At 40.3% G+C, this 23588-nt stretch overlaps 1 protein-coding gene across 2 annotated transcripts in view; it reads left to right on the top strand.

The window, feature by feature from the left end:
* The window catches only part of PMFBP1 (polyamine modulated factor 1 binding protein 1), a 347880-nt gene that overhangs the window by 147546 nt on the left and 176746 nt on the right, over nt 1-23588 (top strand). For both annotated transcript variants that reach the window (XR_008400176.1, XM_053699461.1), the window contains exon 13: nt 15421-15567. Coding sequence is in view for 1 of the 2 variants with exons in the window: in XM_053699461.1 (XP_053555436.1) it covers nt 15421-15567 (147 nt within the window). In the remaining variant the exon portion in view is untranslated. The remainder of the gene's footprint in view (nt 1-15420; nt 15568-23588) is intronic.

The raw sequence follows: 23588 nt of genomic DNA, 5'->3' as shown, positions 1-23588 counted from the left end.
CCTTCTAAACGTTTTAAGCAATTATATCCTGTTCCGCCTGACAGGTTAGAATTTTTGGGACAAAATCCCTAAAGTTGATGGGGCTATTTCTACCCTTGCTAAACGTACTACCATTCCTACGTCAGATGGTACCTCGTTTAAAGATCCTTTAGATAGAAAAATTGAATCTTTTCTAAGAAAAGCTTATCTATGTTCAGGTAATCTTCTTAGACCTGCTATATCATTGGCTGATGTTGCTGCAGCTTCAACTTTTTGGTTGGAAACTCTAGCGCAACAAGTAACAAATCGTGATTCTCATGATATTATTATTCTTCTCCAGCATGCTAATAATTTCATCTGTGATGCCATTTTTGATATTATTAGAGTTGATGTTAGATTTATGTCTCTGGCTATCTTAGCCAGAAGAGCTTTATGGCTTAAGACTTGGAATGCTGATATGGCTTCTAAATCAACTCTACTTTCCATTTCTTTCCAGGGAAACAAATTATTTGGTTCTCAGTTGGATTCTATTATTTCAACTGTTACTGGTGGGAAAGGAACTTTTTTACCACAGGATAAAAAGTCTAAAGGTAAAAACAGGGCTAACAATCGTTTTCGTTCCTTTCGTTTCAACAAAGAACAAAAGCCTGATCCCTCGTCCTCAGGAGCAGTTTCAGTTTGGAAACCATCTCCAGTCTGGAATAAATCCAAGCCTGCTAGAAAGGCAAAGCCTGCTTCTAAGTTCACATGAAGGTACGGCCCTCATTCCAGTTCAGCTGGTAGGGGGCAGGTTACGTTTTTTCAAAGAAATTTGGATCAATTCTGTTCACAATCTTTGGATTCAGAACATTGTTTCAGAAGGGTACAGAATTGGTTTCAAGATGAGACCTCCTGCAAAGAGATTTTTTCTTTCCCATGTCCCAGTAAATCCAGTGAAAGCTCAAGCATTTCTGAATTGTGTTTCAGATCTAGAGTTGGCTGGAGTAATTATGCCAGTTCCAGTTCCGGAACAGGGGATGGGGTTTTATTCAAATCTCTTCATTGTACCAAAGAAGGAGAATTCCTTCAGACCAGTTCTGGATCTAAAATTATTGAATCGTTATGTAAGGATACCAACGTTCAAGATGGTAACTGTAAGGACTATATTGCCTTTTGTTCAGCAAGGGAATTATATGTCCACAATAGATTTACAGGATGCATATCTGCATATTCCAATTCATCCAGATCATTATCAGTTCCTGAGATTCTCTTTTCTAGACAAGCATTACCAATTTGTGGCTCTACCGTTTGGCCTTGCTACAGCTCCAAGAATTTTCACAAAGATTCTCGGTGCCCTTCTGTCTGTAATCAGAGAACAGGGTATTGTGGTATTTCCTTATTTGGACGATATCTTGGTACTTGCTCCGTCTTTACATTTAGCAGAGTCTCATACGAATCGACTTGTGTTGTTTCTTCAAGATCATGGTTGGAGGATCAATTTACCAAAAAGTTCTTTGATTCCTCAAACAAGGGTAACCTTTCTGGGTTTCCAGATAGATTCAGTGTCCATGACTTTGTCTTTAACAGACAAGAGACGTCTAAAATTGATTACAGCCTGTCGAAACCTTCAGTCTCAATCATTCCCTTCGGTAGCCTTATGCATGGAAATTCTAGGTCTTATGACTGCTGCATCGGACGCGATCCCCTTTGCTCGTTTTCACATGCGACCTCTTCAGCTCTGTATGCTGAACCAATGGTGCAGGGATTACACGAAGATATATCAATTAATATCTTTAAAACCGATTGTTCGGCACTCTCTAACGTGGTGGACAGATCACCATCGTTTAATTCAGGGGGCTTCTTTTGTTCTTCTGACCTGGACTGTAATTTCAACAGATGCAAGTCTCACAGGTTGGGGAGCTGTGTGGGGATCTCTGACGGCACAAGGAGTTTGGGAATCTCAGGAGGTGAGATTACCGATCAATATCTTGGAACTCCGTGCAGTTTTCAGAGCTCTTCAGTTTTGGCCTCTTCTGAAGAGAGAATCGTTCATTTGTTTTCAGACAGACAATGTCACAACTGTGGCATACATCAATCATCAAGGAGGGACTCACAGTCCTCTGGCTATGAAAGAAGTATCTCGAATTTTGGTTTGGGCGGAATCCAGCTCCTGTCTAATCTCTGCGGTTCATATCCCAGGTGTAGACAATTGGGAAGCGGATTATCTCAGTCGCCAAACGTTGCATCCGGGCGAATGGTCTCTTCACCCAGAAGTATTTCTTCAGATTGTTCAATTGTGGGGGCTTCCAGAGATAGATCTGATGGCCTCTCATCTAAACAAGAAACTTCCCAGGTATCTGTCCAGATCCCGGGATCCTCAGGCGGAGGCAGTGGATGCATTATCACTTCCTTGGAAGTATCATCCTGCCTATATCTTTCCGCCTCTAGTTCTTCTTCCAAGAGTAATCTCCAAGATTCTGAGGGAATGCTCGTTTGTTCTGCTAATAGCTCCGGCATGGCCTCACAGGTTTTGGTATGCGGATCTTGTCCGGATGGCATCTTGCCAGCCATGGACTCTTCCGTTAAGACCAGACCTTCTGTCACAAGGTCCTTTTTTCCATCCGGATCTGAAATCCTTAAATTTAAAGGTATGGAGATTGAACGCTTGATTCTTGGTCATAGAGGTTTCTCTGACTCCGTGATTAATACTATGTTACAGGCTCGTAAATCTGTATCTCGAGAGATATATTATAGAGTCTGGAAGACTTATATTTCTTGGTGTCTTTCTCATCATTTTTCTTGGCATTCTTTTAGAATACCGAGAATTTTACAGTTTCTTCAGGATGGTTTAGATAAGGGTTTGTCCGCAAGTTCTTTGAAAGGACAAATCTCCGCTCTTTCTGTTCTTTTTCACAGAAAGATTGCTATTCTTCCTGATATTCATTGTTTTGTACAAGCTTTGGTTCGTATAAAACCTGTCATTAAGTCAATTTCTCCTCCTTGGAGTTTGAATTTGGTTCTGGGAGCTCTTCAAGCTCCTCCGTTTGAACCTATGCATTCATTGGACATTAAATTACTTTCTTGGAAAGTTTTGTTCCTTTTGGCCATCTCTTCTGCTAGAAGAGTTTCTGAATTATCTGCTCTTTCGTGTGAGTCTCCTTTTCTGATTTTTCATCAGGATAAGGCGGTGTTGCGAACTTCTTTTGAATTTTTACCTAAAGTTGTGAATTCCAACAACATTAGTAGAGAAATTGTGGTTCCTTCATTATGTCCTAATCCTAAGAATTCTAAGGAGAAATCATTGCATTCTTTGGATGTTGTTAGAGCTTTGAAATATTATGTTGAAGCTACGAAATCTTTCCGTAAGACTTCTAGTCTATTTGTTATCTTTTCCGGTTCTAGGAAAGGCCAGAAAGCTTCTGCCATTTCTTTGGCATCTTGGTTGAAATCTTTAATTCATCTTGCCTATGTTGAGTCGGGTAAAATTCCGCCTCAAAGAATTACAGCTCATTCTACTAGGTCAGTATCTACTTCCTGGGCGTTTAGGAATGAAGCTTCGGTTGACCAGATCTGCAAAGCAGCAACTTGGTCCTCTTTGCATACTTTTACTAAATTCTACCATTTTGATGTATTTTCTTCTTCTGAAGCAGTTTTTGGTAGAAAAGTTCTTCAGGCAGCGGTTTCAGTTTGAATCTTCTGCTTATGTTTTTTGTTAAACTTTATTTTGGGTGTGGATTATTTTCAGCAGGAATTGGCTGTCTTTATTTTATCCCTCCCTCTCTAGTGACTCTTGTGTGGAAAGATCCACATCTTGGGTAGTCATTATCCCATACGTCACTAGCTCATGGACTCTTGTTAATTACATGAAAGAAAACATAATTTATGTAAGAACTTACCTGATAAATTCATTTCTTTCATATTAACAAGAGTCCATGAGGCCCACCCTTTTTTGTGGTGGTTATGATTTTTTTTGTATAAAGCACAATTATTCCAATTCCTTATTTTATATGCTTCGCACTTTTTTTCTTATCACCCCACTTCTTGGCTATTCGTTAAACTGATTTGTGGGTGTGGTGAGGGGTGTATTTATAGGCATTTTAAGGTTTGGGAAACTTTGCCCCTCCTGGTAGGAATGTATATCCCATACGTCACTAGCTCATGGACTCTTGTTAATATGAAAGAAATGAATTTATCAGGTAAGTTCTTACATAAATTATGTTTTTAAAGTACCCTGGGGACAGGTAGGCGCCACAGCAGAGCTGTGGTGAGGTGCAGGGGGTATTTTTTGTAAAATTTGACATTTTTGTGATTTAAGTTCTTTTTAGAGGTTCATTTCTCCCCTTACTCTTGGGGTGCAATAATTTTTGGAGCCATTAATGCGCTACAGTTAATTTTTAGAGCAAATTAACGTTTTTGAAGCAGTTTTGGAAAAATTGTGCGCTTTTTTATCTCTTAAAGGCGCAGTACACGTTTCTCAAAATTTGTTTAAAGCAATAAATAAAGTGTTTACCGATTTTTGTGGTTATTACTAGTCTGCTCAACATGTCTGACATTGAGGAATCTCATTGTTCTATGTGTTTAGAAGATATTGTGGAACCCCCTCTTAAGTTGTGTACCTCTTGTACTGAAAGGGCCTTACATTGTAAAAAGCATATTTTAGGTCAAGAAAGTGTGCCTAAGGATGATTCTTAGTCTGAAGAGAATCGGGATATGCCATCCAATTCTCCCCAAGTGTCACAACCTTTAACGCCCACACAAGCGACGTCAAGTACCTCTAGCGCGTCTAATTCCTTTACTCTGCAGGATAAGCTAGCTAATTCTTTTATTACTGATGCCGCTTTTCAAATTGCTAAATTAGCGGCGAAAAATGCAGGATTTGCTATTCTAGCGCGTAGAGCGTTATGGCTCAAATCTTGGTCTGCTGATGTGTCATCAAAAACTAAGCTTTTAGCTATTCCCTTTAAAGGTAAGACCCTTTTCGGGCCTGAATTGAAGGAAATCATTCTGACATTACTGGAGGTAAAGCCCATGCCCTTACCCAGGATAAGTCTGTTAAGATGAGGAGTAAACAAAATAATTTTCGTTCCTTTCGAAATTTTAAAGGAGGACCCTCTGCTTCCTCTTCCTCCACAAAGCAGGAAGGGAATTTTGCTCAATCTAAGTCAGTCTGGAGACCCAACCAGGCTTGGAATAAAGGTAAACAAACCAAGAAGCCCGCTGCTGCTACAAAGACAGCATGAAGGGGCGGCCCCCGATCCGGGACCGGATCTAGTAGGGGGCAGACTCTCTTTCTTTGCTCAGGCTTGGGCAAGAGATGTTCAGGACCCCTGGGCGCTGGAAATCTTGACCCACGGGTATCATCTTTCACGATTATCTGTAGACCAGATAAAAAGAGAAGCGTTCTTACGCTGTGTAAAAGACCTCTCTACCATGGGAGTAATTTGTCCCGTTCCAAAACCGGAACAGGGACAGGGGTTTTACTCAAATCATTTTTGTGGTTCCCAAAAAAAGAGGGAACTTTCAGACCCATTTTAGATCTCAAGTGTCTAAACAAGTTTCTCAGAGTCCTATCGTTCAAGATGGAGACTATACGAACAATCTTACCAATGATCCAGGAGGGTCAATATATGACTACCGTGGACTTCAAGGATGCTTACCTTCATATTCCTATCCACAAGGATCATCATCAGTTTCTAAGGTTTGCCTTCCTGGACAAACATGATCAGTTCGTGGCTCTTCACTTCGGGTTGGCCACAGCACCCAGAATCTTCACAAAGGTTCTAGGGTCTCTTCTGGCAGTTCTCAGACCGCGAGGCATAGCAGTGGCGCCTTATCTGGACGACATTCTGATGCAGGCGTCAACTTATCATCTGTCCTTCCTGAAAACTCACGGTTGGAAGGTGAACATAGAAAAAAGTTCACTAGTTCCACAGACAAGGGTCCCCTTCTTGGGAACTCTGATAGACTCGGTAGACATGAAAATATTTCTAACGGAGGTCAGAAAATCAAAGATTCTAAATACTTGCCGAGCACTTCAGTCCATTCCTCGACCATCAGTGGCTCAGTGTATGGAGGTAATTGGATTAATGGTAGCGGCAATGGACATCATTCCGTTTGCTCGCTTTCATCTCAGACCACGGCAGCTGTGCATGCTCAGACAGTGGAATGGGGACTATGCGAATTTATCTCCTCAGATAAATCTGGATCAAGAGACCAGAGACTCTCTTCTTTGGTGGTTGTCGCCGGATCATCTGTCCCAGGGGACTTGTTTCCGCAGACCCTCGTGGGTGATAGTGACAACGGATGCCAGCCTTCTGGGCTGGGGTGCAGTCTGGAATTCCCTGAAGGCTCAGGGTGTTTGGACTCCGGTAGAGTCTCTACTTCCAATCAACATTCTGGAACTGAGAGCAATATTCAATGCGCTTCAGGCATGGCCTCAGTTGGCTTCAGCCAAATTCATCAGATTCCAGTCTGACAACATCACAACTGTGGCATATATCAATCATCAGGGGGGAACAAGGAGTTCCTTAGCGATGATAGAAGTATCCAAGATAATCTGATGGGCGGAGGACCACTCTTGTTATCTGTCGGCAATCTACATCCCAGGAGTAGAAAATTGGGAAGCGGATTTTCTAAGTCGTCAGACTTTTCATCCGGGAGAGTGGGAACTCCATCCGGAGGCGTTTGCTTCATTGATTCGCAAATGGGGCAGACCGGAACTGGATCTGATGGCATCTCGTCAGAATGCCAAGCTTCCACATTACGGATCCAGGTCAAGGGATCCCCAGGCCGAACTGATAGATGCCTTGGCAGTGCCTTGGTCGTTCAGCCTAAGCTTATGTGTTTCCACCGTTTCCTCTCCTTCCTCGCGTGATTGCTCGAATCAAACAGGCGAGTGCTTCAGTAATCCTCATAGCGCCTGCGTCACGCAGGACTTGGTATGCGGATTTAGTGGACATGTCCTCTCTGCCACCGTGGAAACTTCCTTTGAGACAGGACCTTCTCATTCAAGGTCCTTTCCAACATCCAAATCTTGATTTTATCTAAGCGAGGATTCTCTGATTCGGTCATCGATACTTTGATACAGGCTCAAAAGCCTGTCACTAGAAAAATCTATCATAAGATATGGCGTAAATACCTTTATTGGTGTGAATCCAAGGGTTACTCATGGAGTAAAGTTAGGATTCCCAGGATTCTGTCTTTTCTCCAAGAAGGATTGGAGAAAGGGTTATCAGCAAGTTCTTTAAAGGGACAAATTTCTGCTTTGTCAATTTTGCTTCACAAACATTTGGCAGATGTGCCAGATGTTCAGTCTTTTTGTCAGGCTCTAACTAGAATTAAGCCTGTATTTAGACCAATTACTCATCCCTGGAGTTTAAATTTAGTTCTTCGAGTTCTTCAAGGGGTTCCGTTTGAACCCATGCATTCCATAGATATTAAATTGTTATCTTGGAAAATTTTATTTTTTTAGTTGCTATTTCTTCTGCTCGAAGAGTTTCTGAGCTCTCAGCGTTACAATGTGATTCGCCTTATCTCATTTTTCATTCTGATAAGGTGGTGTTACGTACCAAACCTGGTTTTCTTCCTAAGGTTGTTTCAAATAAGAATATTAATTAGGAAATTGTTGTTCTTTCCTTGTGTCCTAATCCTTCTTTTAAGAAGGGGCGTCTGTTACATAACCTGGACGTGGTCCGTGCCTTAAAGTTTTACTTACAGGCAACTAAGGATTTCCGTCAATCATCTTCATTATTCATTGTTTATTCTGGAAAGCGTAGGGGTCAGAAAGCTACGGCTACCTCTCTTTCTTTTTGGCTGAGAAGTACCATCCGCCTGGCATATGAGACTGCTGGACAGCAGCCTCCTGAAAGAATTACGGCTCATTCTACTAGGGCTGTGGCTTCCACATGGGCCTTTTAAAAACGATGCATCTGTTGAACAGATTTGTAAGGCTGCGACTTGGTCGTCCCTTCATACTTTTTCCAAATTTTCCAAATTTGATACTTTTGCTTCTTCTGAGGCTGTTTTTGGGAGAAAATTTCTTCAAGCAGTGGTGCCTTCCGTTTAGGTCTCTGCCTTGTCCCTCCCGTTTCATCCGTGTCCTGTAGCTTTGGTATTGTATCCCACAAGTAAGGATGAAATCCGTGGACTCGTCGTATCTTGTAGAAGAAAAGGAAATTTATGCTTACCTGATAAACTGATTTCTTCTATGATACGACGAGTCCACTGCCCTCCCTGTCATTTTAAGACAGATTATATTTTATTTATTTTTACAACTTCAGTCACCTCTGCACCTTTTAGCTTTTCCTTTCTACTCCTAAAAACCTTTGGTCGAATGACTGGGGGTGGAGGGGAAGGGAAGAGCTATATATACAGCTCTGCTGTGGTGCTCTTTGCCACTTCCTGTTAGCAGGAGGATAATATCCCACAAGTAAGGATGAAATTCGTGGACTCGTATCATAGAAGAAATCAATTTATCAGGTAAGCATACATTTCCTTTTTCTACCCATATAGGAAAATCTAAACTTAAAAGCCCTAACTGACCTCTATGCTAAGTAACCCCCTAAACTAACCCTTTACCTTAATATCCCCTACATGCTCTGACCCCATACGCTGAGACCTCCCACATAAACCGACCCCTAACCTGTTACCTCAACTAACCCCTACCCTGAGACCCCTCACTTAAAGGGATATGATACCCAAATTTTTCTTTCAGGATTGAGATAGAGCATGCAATTTTCGAATTTACTCTTCTTATCAATTGTTCTTTGTTCTCTTGGTATCTTTATTTGAAAAAGCAGAAATGTAAGTTTAGGAGCTGGCCCATTTCTTTCATGTAATTAGCAAGAGTCCATGAGCTAGTGACGTATGGGATATACATTCCTACCAGGAGGGGCAAAGTTTCCCAAACCTTAAAATGCCTATAAATACACCCCTCACCACACCCACAATTCAGTTTTACAAACTTTGCCTCCGATGGAGGTGGTGAAGTAAGTTTGTGCTAGATTCTACGTTGATATGCGCTCCGCAGCAAGTTGGAGCCCGGTTTTCCTCTCAGCGTGCAGTGAATGTCAGAGGGATGTGAGGAGAGTATTGCCTATTTGAATGCAGTGATCTCCTTCTAAGGGGTCTATTTCATAGGTTCTCTGTTATCGGTCGTAGAGATTCATCTCTTACCTCCCTTTTCAGATCGACGATATACTCTTATATATACCATTACCTCTGCTGATTCTCGTTTCAGTACTGGTTTGGCTATCTGCTATATGTAGATGAGTGTCCTGGGGTAAGTAAGTCTTATTTTCTGTGACACTCCTAGCTATGGTTGGGCACTTTGTTTATAAAGTTCTAAATATATGTATTCAAACATTTATTTGCCTTGACTCAGAATGTTCAACTTTCCTTATTTTTCAGACAGTCAGTTTCATATTTGGGATAATGCATTTTAATTTAACATTTTTTACCTTAAAATTTGACTTTTTCCCTGTGGGCTGATAGGCTCGCGGGGGCTGAAAATGCTTCATTTTATTGCGTCATTCTTGGCGCTGACTTTTTTGGCGCAAAAATTCTATTTCCGTTTCCGGCGTCATACGTGTCGCCGGAAGTTGCGTCATTCTTTGACGTTATTTTGCGCCAAAAATGTCGGCGTTCCGGATGTGGCGTCATTTTTGGCGCCAAAAAGCATTTAGGCGCCAAATAATGTGGGCGTCTTATTTGGCGCGAAAAAATATGGGCGTCACTTTTGTCTCCACATTATTTAAGTCTCTTTTTTTTATTGCTTCTGGTTGCTAGAAGCTTGTTCTTTGGCATTTTTTCCCATTCCTGAAACTGTCATTTAAGGAATTTGATCAATTTTGCTTTATATGTTGTTTTTTTCTTTTACATATTGCAAGATGTTCCACGTTGCAACTGAGTCAGAAGATACTTCAGGAAAATCACTGCACAGTGCTGGAGTTACCAAGCTAAGTGTATCTGCTATAAACTTTTGGTATCTGTTTCTCCAGCTGTTATTTGTATTGCATGTCATGTCAAACTTATTAATGCAGATAAAATTTCCTTTAGTACTGTTACATTACCTGTTGCTGTTCCGTCAACATCTAATTTTCAGAGTGTTCCTGATAACATAAGAGATTTTATTTTTTAAATCCATTTAGAAGGCTATGTCTGTTATTTCTCCTTCTAGTATAAATAAAAGTCTTTTAAAACTTCTCTTTTTTTCAGATGAATTTTTAAATGAACATCATCATTCTGATACTGATAATGGTTCTTCTGGTTCAGAGGTTTCTGTCTCAGAGGTTGATGCTGATAAATCTTTGTATTTGTTCAAGATGGAATTTATTCGTTCTTTACTTAAAGAAGTATTATTTGCATTAGAAATAGAGGATTCTGGTCCTCTTGATTCTAAATGTAAACGTTTAAATAAGGTTTTTAAATCTCCTGTAGTTATTCCAGAAGTGTTTTATCTCCCTGATGCTATTTCTGAAGTAATTTCCAGGGAATGGAATAATTTGGGTAATTTATTTACTCCTTCTAGACGTTTAAGCAAATTATATCCTGTGCCATCTGACAGATTAGAGTTTTTTGAGACAAAAATCCCTAAGGTTATGGGGCTGTCTCTACTCCTGTTAATGTACTACTATTCCTACGGCAGATAGTATTTCATTTAAGGATCCTTTAGATAGGAAAATTGAATCCTTTCTAAGAAAAGCTTACTTATGCTCAGGTAATCTTCTTAGACCTGCTATATTTTTAGCGGATGTTGCTGCAGCTTCAACTTTTTGATTAGAAGCTTTAGCGCAACAAGTAACAGATCATAATTTTATAGCATTATTATTATTCTATAACATGCTAATAATTTTATTGGTGATACCATCTTTGATATCATTAGAGTTGATGTCAGGTATATGTTTCTAGCTATTTTAGCTAGAAAAGCTTTATGGATTAAACTTGGAATGCTGACATGTCTTCTAAGTCATCTTTGCTTTCCCTTTCTTTCCAGGGTAAATAATCATTTTAGTTCCTTTCCTCACAAGGAACAAAAGCCTGATCCTTCATCCTCAGGAGCGGTATCAGTTTGGAAACTATTTCCAGTTTGGAATATATCCAAGCCTTATAGAAACCTATAGCCAGCTCCTAAGTACCTATGAAGGTGCGGCCCTTATTCCAGCTCAGCTGGTATGGGGCAGATTACGTTTTCTTCAAAGAAATTTGGATCAATTCCGTTCTTAATCTCTGGTTTCAGAAACATTGTTTCAGAAAGGTACAGAATTGGCTTCAAGTTAAGGCCTCCTGCTAAGAGATTCTTTTCTTTTCCGTGTCCCAGTTAACACAGCAAAGGCTCAGCATTTCTGTAATGTGTTTCAGATCTAGAGTTGGCTGGAGTATTTATGCCAGTTCCAGTTCTGGAACAGGGGCTGGGGTTTTATTTTATCTCTTCATTTGTACCAAAGAAGGTCAATTCCTTCAGACCAGTTCCGAATCTGTCATTATTGAATCGTTATGTTAGGATACCAACATTCAAGATGGTTATTGTAGGACTATCCTGCCTTTTGTTTAGCAAGGGCATTATATGTCTACAATAGATTTACAGGATGTGTATCTGCATATTCCGATTCATCCAGATCACTTTTAGTGTCTGAGATTCTCTTTTTAGACAAGCATTACCAGTTTTGTGGCTCTACCGTTTGGCCTAGCCTCAGTTCCAAGAATTTTTTTCAAAGGTTCTCGGTGCCCCTTTTTTCTGTAATCAGAGAATAGGGTTTTGGTATTTCCTTATTTGGACGATATTTTGGTACTTGCTCAGTCTTCTCATTTTCGAAGAATCTCATACGAATCGACTTGTGTTGTTTCTTCAAATTCATGGTTGGAGGATCAATTTACCATTCAGTTCATTGATTCCTCAGACAAGGGTAACCTTTTTAGGTTTCTAGATAAATTCAGTGTCTATGACTCTGTCCTTGTCAGACAAGAGAAGTTTAACATTGATATCAGCTTGTCAAAACCTTCAGTCACAATCATTCCCTTTGGTAGCCTTATGCATGGAAATGTTGGGTCTTAGGACTGCCGCATCAGATGCGATCTCTTTTGCTCGTTTTCACATGCGACCTCTTCAGCTCTGTATGCTGAACCAATGGTGCAGGGATTACTCAAAGATATCTCAATTAATATCTTTAAACCGATTTTACAACACTCTCTGACATGGTGGACAGATCACCATCGTTTAGTTCAGGGGGCTTCTTTGTTCTTCCGACCTGGACTATAATCTCAACAGATGCAAGTCTTACAGGTTGGGGAGCTGTGTGGGGGTATCTGACGGCACAAGGGGTTTGGGAATCTCAGGAGGTGAGATTTCCGATCAATATTTTGGAACTCCGTGCAATTTTCAGAGCTCTTCAGTCTTGGCCTCTTCTCAAGAGAGAGTTGTTCATTTGTTTTCAGATAGACAATGTCACAACTGTGGCATACATCAATCATCAAGGAGGGACTCACAGTCCTCTGGCTATGTAAGAAGTATCTCGAATTTTGGTTTGGGCGGAATCCAGCTCCTGTCTAATCTCTGCGGTTCATATCCCAGGTATGGACAATTGGAAAGCGGATTATCTCAGTCGCCAAACGTTGCATCCGGGCGAATGGTCTCTTCACCCAGAGGTATTTCTTCAGATTGTTCAAATGTGGGAACTTCCAGAAATAGATCTGATGGCTTCTCATCTAAACAAGAAACTTCCCAGGTATCTGTCCAGATCCCGGGATCCTCAGGCGGAGGCAGTGGATGAATTATCACTTCCTTGGAAGTATCATCCTGCCTATATCTTTCCGCCTCTAGTTCTTCTTCCAAGAGTAATCTCCAAGATTCTGAAGGAATGCTCGTTTGTTCTGCTGGTAGCTCCGGCATGGCCTCACAGGTTTTGGTATGCGGATCTTGTCCGGATGGCCTCTTGCCAACCGTGGACTCTTCCGTTAAGACCAGACCTTTTGTCTCAGGTCCTTTTTTCCATCAGGATCTGAAATCCTTAAATTTAAAGGTATGGAGATTGAACGCTTGATTCTTGGTCAAAGAGGTTTCTCTGACTCTGTGATTAATACTATGTTACAGGCTCGTAAATCTGTATCCAGAGAGATATATTATAGAGTCTGGAAGACTTATATTTCTTGGTGTCTTTCTCATCATTTTTTCTTGGCATTCTTTTAGAATACCGAGAATATTACAGTTTCTTCAGGATGGTTTAGATAAGGGTTTGTCCGCAAGTTCCTTGAAAGGTCAAATCTCTGCTCTTTCTGTTCTTTTTCACAGACAGATTGCTATTCTTCCTGATATTCATTGTTTTGTACAAGCTTTGGTTCGTATAAAGCCTGTCATTAAGTCAATTTCTCCTCCTTGGAGTTTGAATTTGGTTCTGGGGGTTCTTCAAGCTCCTCCATTTGAACCTATGCATTCATTGGATATTAAATTACTTTCTTGGAAAGTTTTGTTCCTTTTGGCCATCTCTTCTGCCAGAAGAGTTTCTGAATTATCTGCTCTTTCTTGTGAGTCTCCTTTTCTGATTTTTCATCAGGATAAGGCGGTGTTGCGAACTTCTTTTGAATTTTTACCTAAGTTGTGAATTCCAACAACATTAGTAGAGACATTGTGGTTCCTTCATTATGTCTTAATCCTAAGAATTCTAAGGAGAAATCGTTGCATTCTTTGGATGTTATTAGAGCTTTGAAATATTATGTTGAAGCTACTAAGTCTTTCCGAAAGACTTCAAGTTTATTTGTTATCTTTTCCGGTTTTAGAAAAGCCAGAAAACTTCTGCCATTTCTTTGGCATCTTGGTTGAAATCTTTAATTCATCTTGCCTATGTTGAGTCGGGTAAGACTCCGCCTCATAGGATTACAGCTCATTCTACTAGGTCAGTTTCTACTTCCTGGGCGTTTAGGAATGAAGCTTCGGTTGATCAGATTTGCAAAGCGGCAACTTGGTCCTCTTTGCATACTTTTACCAAATTCTACCATTTTGTTGTATTTTCTTCTTCTGAAGCAGTTTTTGGTAGAAAAGTACTTCAGGCAGCATTTTCAGTTTGAATCTTCTGCTTATGTTTTTTATTAAACTTTATTTTGGGTGTGGATTATTTTCAGCAGGAATTGGCTGTCTTTATTTTATCCCTCCCTCTCTAGTGACTCTTGTGTGGAAAGATCCACATCTTGGGTAGTCATTATCCCATACGTCACTAGCTCATGGACTCTTGCTAATTACATGAAAGAAAACATAATTTATGTAAGAACTTACCTGATAAATTCATTTCTTTCATATTAGCAAGAGTCCATGAGGCCCGCCCTTTTTTTGTGGTGGTTATGATTTTTTTGTATAAAGCACAATTATTCCAATTCCTTATTTTATATGCTTTCGCACTTTTTTCTTATCACCCCACTTCTTGGCTATTCGTTAAACTGAATTGTGGGTGTGGTGAGGGGTGTATTTATAGGCATTTTAAGGTTTGGGAAACTTTGCCCCTCCTGGTAGGAATGTATATCCCATACGTCACTAGCTCATGGACTCTTGCTAATATGAAAGAAATGAATTTATCAGGTAAGTTCTTACATAAATTATGTTTTTTTTGTCCAGCACCTAGGTTGCACTTGCTGATTGGTGGCTACATTTAACCACTAATAAGCAAGCTCTGTCCAGGTGCTGAACCAAAAATAGCCTGGTTTCAAAACTTACATATCTGCTTTTTCAAATTTGACATTTAATGTTTCTGGGGGGTCTTGAGGAATTTAATTTGATGGCGATTAGTGACTGCAGTTTAAGTTTTACACCATCTTTCAGCCGGTAATGAAAAATAACTTACTGGTTGTTCAATTGTAAACCCATTGCAAGCTATTTCAGATCCAAGGAGGTTTGCTGCTGTCTGAAAAATATTTTCTTTTGTTCATGGAAATTCTGCCTCTTGTGTTTTTTGTTTGTATTTTTTATATTAAAGGGACAGTATACACCAATTTTCATATAACTGCATGTAATAGACACCACTATAAAGAAGAATTTGCACAGATACTGATCTAAAAATCCAGTGTAAAACCTTTTAAAAACTTACTTAGAAGCTCCCAGTTTAGCACTGTTGATGAGGTTAGTCCAGGACACCCAGTGAAAGGGGCTGGGAAAACAATAGGAGCAGACACTCCTCCTCCCCCTTCCCTGGATATGAAAAGACAGATAACATAAACAGGAGCCATCAGGAGTCTGTAAACGCATGTATACATCTGACACTGTGGAGCTTGGTTAGTCTGAAAATCAGCACAATGTTATTAAAAAAAACAAATAGCAAAACTATAAATTGTTACAAAAACACTACCAGACGGGCTATATAAATGGATCATCTACAAAATGTACAATGTCCCTTTAATTATGTTCCCAGTCTGTGGAATGTGCTCCACCATGTACAACACACACAACAATTATTCTTTTATTTGCCCTGTGAATGTAAATAGGTACAGATGAAATCTCGGACTATAGAGCAACTTCAGGATCAGTTATCTGAGTGTCATTCTGCTAAAGAAACTGCTCTGAAAGAGAATATGTTCCTTCAGAAAGAAAAAGACAGTCTGCAGATCACAGTCCACCAGCTAAAGATGGAGGTAACAGTCTGTCTGAGGTTTACTCTAATTACCATATCTGTTGTTTTATCTTGGTTTTCCATTCATTTTTCATTTCTCTGTATCCTTCTTTCCTAGTATATTTATTCTTATTTGCATGTTACTGCATTTGACAAATTATATTTACTCTAAAGGGACAGTCTACACCATAATCATCTTAAAGCCTTACCATAGATTAAGCCGCAAATAGCCTCCTGCACCTTTTCTATATCATGCAGCAGTAATGGTAAAAAGTTATTTTAAAACGACTATTGTTTCTGGTCAATTTGAAGTGGCTGCCAAGCCCTGCCAACTGATGACATCACGATCTGGGCTGCATATGGCATCCAATCACAAAAGGCTCACTAGTTGGATTCAACAGACTGAGTGCCTAGATGGGGCCCAGATCGTGATGTCATCAGTGGGCGGAGCTTGGCAGCCATTTCAAAGTGGCCAGAAACTATTCATTTTAAAATAATAATATTGTGCTGCATAATATCCTGCTGCATGATATAAAAAAGGTGCAGAAGGCTATTTGCAGCTTAATCTAAAGTCAATCTTTAAGATGACTAAGGTTTAGACTATCCCTTTAATATGATCATCATTTCAAATACTGTGATCGATCACTTTTCAAATTAATTATCTACAACATTTCCCATAGACTTTAATGGACATTTTCTGCAGAAAATCATTAGATTGTGATAGTTTTCTAAAGGATTGTTATTGATTTAATGTAATTTAACATATTTTCCCACATCTAGTTACTTTTGCTTTAATTTATTCCAATTAACTGCACAGTGTAAACAAATAAACTTGTGAGCATTTAGCTATTTGATATTTACCCTATAAGCTCATCCTGCGGTCTTCCTGTACAGGTACAAAATCCAGAATTATTCAAAAACCCAGACTTTTTAAATCATTTTTTTTGTAACTCCTTGGCTACTGGGAATTTCAGAGAAAAACTTGCCCTAAGTACTAGAGAGCTTTTGATTTCTTTATATATATATATATATATATATATATATATATATATATATATATATATACTAGTCCTAAAGCCCGTTCACACGGGCCATTTTTTGCAGTACAGCGGTCCCACCCCTTGCGCTCTCTCCCTCCCCCTCTCTCTTGCTCTCTTTCTCCCCCCTTTCTTTTGCTCTCTCTCTCCCCCTCTCTTTTGAGCTCTCTCTCCCCCCTCTCTTTTGAGCTCTCTCTCTCCCCCTCTCTTTTGCGCTCTCTCTCCCCCTCTCATTTGCACTCTCTCTCTCTCTCCCCCTCTCTTTTGCGCTTTCTCTCTCCCCCTCTCTTTTGCGCTTTCTCTCTCCCCCTCTCTTTTGCGCTTTCTCTCTCTCCCTCTATTTTGCGCTCTCTCTCTCTCCCCCTCTCTTTTGTGCTTTCTTTCTCCCCCATCTCTTTTACCCTCTCTCCCCATCTCTTTTGCGCTCTCTCTCCCCCTCTCTTTTGCTCTCTCTCTCTCCCCCTCTCATTTGCACTTTCCCCCCCTCTCTTCGTGCTCTCTCCCCCCCCCCTTTCTTTTGCTCTCTCTCTCTCCCCCCTCTCTTTTGAGCTCTCTCTCCACCCTCTCTTTTGAGCTCTCTCTCCCCCTCTCTTTTGAGCTCTCTCTCTCCCCCTCTCTTTTGAGCGCTCTCTCCCCCCTCCTCTCTCTCTCCCCTCTCCTCTCTCCCCTTCTCTCTCTCCCCTCCTCTCTCTCTCTCTCTCTCTCTCTCTCCCCTCCTCTCTTTCTCTCCCCTCCTCTCTCTCTCCCCTCCCCTCTCTCTCTCCCCTCTCCCCCCCCTCTCTTTTGTGCTCTCTCTCCTCCCTTTCTTTTGTGCTCTCTCTCCCTCTCTTTTGCGCTCTCTCTCCCCCTCTCTTTTGCGCTCTCTCCCCCCTCTCTCTCCCTCCCCCATCACTTTTGCGCTCTCTCCCCCTCTCTTTTGAGCTCTCTCTCTCCCTCCCCTCTCTCTCCCCCCTCTCCTCTCTCTCTCTCTAACCCCCTCTCCTCTCTCTCTCTCTAACCCCCTCTCCCCTCCTCTCTCTCTCCCCTCTCTCCCCCCTCTCTTTTGTGCTCTCTCCCCCTCTCTTTTGCGCTCTCTCCCCCCTCTCTCTCTCTCTCTCTCTCTCTCTCTCTCCCTCCCCCATCACTTTTGCGCTCTCTCCCCCTCTCTTTTGAGCTCTCTCTCTCCCTCCCTCCCTCTCTCTCTCTAACCCCCTCTCCTCTCTCTCTCTCTAACCCCCTCTCCTCTCTCTCTCTAACCCCCTCTCCCCTCTCTCTCTCTCTCCCACCCTCTCCTCTCTCTCCCCCTCTCCTCTCTATCCCCCCCTCTCCTCTCTCTCTCTCTCTGTCCCCTCCTCTCTCTCTCTCCCCCTCTCTCTCTCCCCTCTCCTCTCACTCTCCCCCCTCTCTATCTCGTGACCGTGCCTGGCACGACAGCCATGCCCCCTTCACGACCATTCACGCCCGGCCACGTCCCCTTCACGACCATTCACGCCCGGCCATGTCCCCTTCACATCGGCCACGCCCACTTCTGCTGCAGATCAGCTAGGGAGTAGGGCTCAAAGGCCAGGTGTGTTTGTCCTCTTGCTGTCTCTACTGTGCATGACAGCTTCGGCCAAACACACTTGGCCTTTTATATTATAGTATATATATATATACTAGCTGTGTGCCTGTTCGGGTGAGTTTTCATTAATTTTCGTAATCTAAATACTAATTTTCACATCAGTAACATCTTTGGTTTTTGAGATATAGGTATCCTCATAAATCACCCCCCCCCCTTTTGACCCCCATAAGTGGATTTTGGGGAATGGTAAAACACGTGTTTCTTTATTTTTCAAGGAGAATCTAAATACCAATTTTCACATCTATAACATCGTTGGTTTTTGAGATATAGGTATCCTGATAAATCAGCCCCCCCATTTTGACCCCCCTTAAGTGGATTTTGGGGAAAAAGTAAAACAAGCGTTTCTTTATTTTTCAAGGAGAATCTAAATACCAATTTTCACGTCTAACATCTTTTGTTTTTGAGATATAGGTATCCTCGTAAATCGGCCACTCCATTTTGACCCCCGTTAAGTGGATTCTGGGGAGATTGTAATACTCCTGTTTCTTTCTTTTTCAAGGAGAATCCAAATACCAATTTTCATGTCTGTAACATCGTCGTTTTGAGATATAGGTATCCTTATAAATCAACCCCCATTCTTTTGAACCCCCTTAAGTGGATTTTTGGGAAATGGTAAAACATGTGTTTCTTTATTTTTCAACGAGAATCTAAATACCAATTTTCACGTTTGTAACATTGTCGGTTTTTGAGATATAGGTATCCTCATAAATCAGCCACTCCATTTTGACCCCCCTTAAGTGGATTTTGGGGAAAAAGTAAAACACGCATTTCTTTATTTTTCAAGGAGAATCTAAATACCAATTTTCACGTGTGTAACATCTTTTGTTTTTGAGATATAGGTATCCTCATAAATCCGCCCACCCCATTTTGACACCTCTTAAGTGGATTCTGGGGAAATGGTAAAACAGGTGTTTCTTTATTTTTCAAGGAGACTCTAAATACAAATTTTCACGTCTGTAACATCGTCTGTTTTTAAGATATAGGTATCCTCATAAATCAGCCCCCCTCCATTTTGACCCCCCTTTAATGGATTCTGGGGAAATGGTAAACAGGTGTTTCTTTATTTTTCAAGGAGACTCTAAATACAAATTTTCACGTCTGTAACATCGTCGGTTTTTGAGATATAGGTATCTTCATAAATCAAGCCCCCCCCCCCCTTTTGACCCCCATAAGTGGATTTTGGGGAAATGGTAAAACACGTGTTTCTTTATTTTTCAAGGAGAATCTAAATGCCAATTTTCACGTTTGTAACATTGTCGGTTTTTGGGATATAGGTAGCCTCATAAAAAAGTTCACCCCCTTTTTCATCCCCTTACGGACATAATTTCCAAAAATCCTTCCTTAGTGGGTGCCTACGTCATAAAAAAAAAAACAATGTACCGGCGGAGCTAGCCGTTGAAGAAGCAAGACATGTTTTAATGAAGCTCCAGACATTATCTACTTTCCAGCAGCTAATATCCTCAAAAACTATCCCCAAGCTTTATCAATTTGAATCTCAGATGGATTAGGAATAAACACTGAGCTGGGGAAACATCAGAGGTGTGGAGATTTGACGGAGGTTTTAGCACATTTGCCAAGGAACCATCACGCGACATAGCATGTCATAAACTAAAGAGCCAGCCGTTAATGTGGCTTATATCCAGCAGCAAGCCTCTCAGTGAACACTCTTATTGCTATAACCACCTATACGGTTAACTTCTCATGAGGGCTGTTATAGTATACTAGAGAGGAATCCTAAACAAGATGGCGACGGTCCTACTTTTATTGCAACAACTGGAGGCCAGGATGGACACCCACTTTTTCAAGCTGCGCGAGGAACTTGGAGCGGAAAGCTGCAGGAGAGGATTGCGGTCCTTTCACAACACAACCTCCGCATCTGGATGATTTCTCAGCCGCTTCCTCCCCATTTCAAGCGCAGGGGCTCAAGTCTGAAAACTGCCTCACTCATGCAAGCATGGGCGCTCACTTACCTTTCACCTTAGAGAGTACCGCTTGGTCTACAGGGAGCACACGCAGCCTAGCAGAGTCACCGGATTCCGACTCCAGCAGCAGCGAGCATCTCGCAGGGCTGGGGGACACTTCCGACCCCTGTGTTCACAGTGACTCTAGTTTGGCCTCCCCAATTTTACTAGCCGTCGGAAATAAGGTTATAGGATGTGAAAATGGATTACCGGTGTACCGCACTATAGGGTCTAATAGATTAGAGGTTGTGACCCACTTGGAGCCTACTTCTAGACGACACTCCCTGCCTGTGTTACCTAAAAGTCAAGCCTACCGCTCCAGAGAGGAATGTCCTGATGCTCGAGCTGGAATCGGGTAAACATTCTTATCGTTGGGTCCCGGACAGATCAGGAGAACGGGTTTGTGGACAAATGACTGATCCGCTTAGGGTATAGGATGAAGATCCACTATTTACAACCCCCAGTCTACTGTTCTGATCGTTAATATATAGCAGGGTGCATGCAGACTCTAACTACACTCACGCTTCAAGTTTTATTCAGGACTGATGACAATTCTGTTTACTGCACTTGCTAGTATAATTCTGTCCCCCTATGTTATCGGTTTTCCCTGTTTTATTGAATACCTTCTGTCAGGACTCTTATTGTGTGTTATATGCTAAAGTTCTGTTTAACCACATTCCTACTGAGTTTAATCTGGGAGTCCCCAATCTCTACCTATTGCAGTCCTGAAGGCTGTTATTGATTGCAGAAAATACACATTTTTACCAGGTTGTTAGTTTAGTGCTCATATGCTAACATACCCCCAACTATCTTGAACACCTACATAATATTAGTAATTTCAACAGACTTCATACCCTAGCTTGTTGCTTATCTCCCTCAAATTGTACTAGTGTTGTGGGGTATAGAAACATCAGTGTTACTATGGTAGTACATAGGGGAACCACTATTGACCGTCAAGCCTTCTACTTATTCCTTCCATAACATGCCCATATATTTTCGGCTTTTGCCCGCTGCATCCCCTCCCCCATAGTTAAGAAGTTATCCCACACTATTAGAGGCCACTAGGATCACACATGACCTAGTAATTGTACTAATGTATATTTGTTTGTCATAGGTATTCTGTCATGACTCCCATGTCCAGTGTCTATTTGCATGTACTGTTTTATTTTTATATTATTAGCAGAAACTTAGTTTTACTTGCTAACAGTGTGCACGTCTTTTGCTGGTTTATGTGAGATATAATTTCTGAGCTCAGCCTTTGCCCAATACTAGTTCATTTTCTATATAATACTGGTTATTTTTATCAATAGTCTACAGATTAAGATGCCTCATAGGACCCCGAATTGCATTTAAGCATATCCATTTCCTACTTTGGAAGCAGGTAATCTAAAAAGGACACCCCAAGTTGATATCATTGCTTACATTTAAATGCACTTCAATAGGGCTCCTATTCAATAACATAAGCTTGCTCCAGATAGGTAACCTTTTCTTGGTATCTCACTGACATCTGTCAAGGTTATACTTTCAAATCATTCTAAGTTAGAAAGTTCACTATAGACACCCTAATTGTGAGTCAGGATGTTGCAGTGTACATGGATAATGTATGTTTACTTGGAAGGGTTCGGTATACTAATCTAGGCTTGTTCTGCTGGTTGCGGCCGGGCCAGTGGAATTGGCATTATACGTAAATAATACAGAAGGGACTCCTCTCCTCCCTTTCCCGCCGGTACTTGTTGCCTGCGGGTCATACCCCTACTCCCTTTTCCCTTGTCGCCGGTAGATGGCATCTCCCCAGGAGAGGAGCTCCTCTAGAAGCCCTTTATATCTCGTTTTATACTATGTTCCATATTATATACCTTATATCTCATGTTACATACATCCTGATACTCTGCTATGAGAATAATTGTTCCAGAATGTAATCTGACTCGTATTATACACAAAAACCCAGGATACTTGAGCAGGTTTCTACGTAAGCGTATGCATAGAGTTCAGCTATAATGATGACAGCCTGGAAAGTTTGTAAACTCTAATAGAATCTATAGCTCCGTCCCCTGCCCTCATAGCTATAGTCCACTCTTATATTAGGTGGATAAATAAGCGGTATTAACCCGCCACAAACATCACTTTGTCATAAGTTGCTCTTAGTCTTTTGTTTATCATGAAAATGAGGCTCTTTGCCCCCTGTTCACGTGTATCTAATAGGAGCAACTTGTTATGATTCCCTATAATTTGTCAATCCTTCAAAAATAAATACACCTCTATTATAATTAATGTATCACTCTATAGGAAGTATAATTTACCAGGGTTGTTTAAATTCTATCATTTTATTATGTATCTACATAGGAAACAAAAGGAAAAAAAGAGGTAATGCTTGATTTTATATATTTGATTTCGTATATGCATACAATGTTTTCTATGATTTCTATGTTTGATTAGTGAGATTCATATATAGTACTTGAATTATGATCTCTTTATTCTCTTATTTGTAAAGGTTTCAGCATTCAATAGATAAACAATGTCTTATATGCAAAAATTTCCAAGGTAATGCAAAATGTACATTGTCTTCATGTTCTTTCTTTTTATTGTATTCCCTCAATAAAAATTGTTGATTCAAAAAAAAAAAAAAAAAGTACCTTCCAAATTTCACGTTCCTAGGTTAAACGGTTTGAGCCAGTCAGGACTTCTTATATATATATATATATATATATATATATATATATATATATATATATATATATATATATATATATATATATATATATATATATATATATATATATATATATATATATATACATACTGTGTATGTGTATGTATATATATATATATATATATATATATATATATACTGTGTATGTGTATATATATATATATATATATATATATATATATATATATATATATATACAAACAGTGTGTATTTGTGTATATGTATGTGTATGTATGTATGTATATATATATATATATATAAATACAGTATCTCATTTTTGTAAATATTTTATTATAGCTTTTCATTTGACAACACTGAAGAAATGACACTTTGTTACAATGTAAAGTAGTGAGTGTACAGCCTGTATAACAGTGTAAATTTGCTGTCCCCTCAAAATAACTCAACACACAGCCATTATTGTCTAAAACGTTGGCAACAAAAGGGAGTACACCCCTAAGTGGGCTAACTTGTGCATCCCCTTGTGCACTCCTATAATAAAATATTTACAAAAATGTGAGGGATGTACTCACTTTTGCGAGATACTGTGTGTGTGTGTGTATATATATATATATATATATATATATATTTTAAGTAGACAACCCAAGGTATTGATCTAGGCCATTATTGGTATATGTGATAGCCCTATTTGACCGCCAGATACGATCATATAAAAAAAATAATTAACTTTTTCACAAACTGAAATTATTTACATACAACTACTGCAGTCATATGACA

The sequence above is a fragment of the Bombina bombina genome, chromosome 1 (assembly GCF_027579735.1).
Source record: "Bombina bombina isolate aBomBom1 chromosome 1, aBomBom1.pri, whole genome shotgun sequence".
NCBI classification, from domain to species: Eukaryota; Metazoa; Chordata; class Amphibia; order Anura; family Bombinatoridae; genus Bombina; species Bombina bombina.
This window is presented reverse-complemented; position numbering and strand designations above follow the sequence as displayed.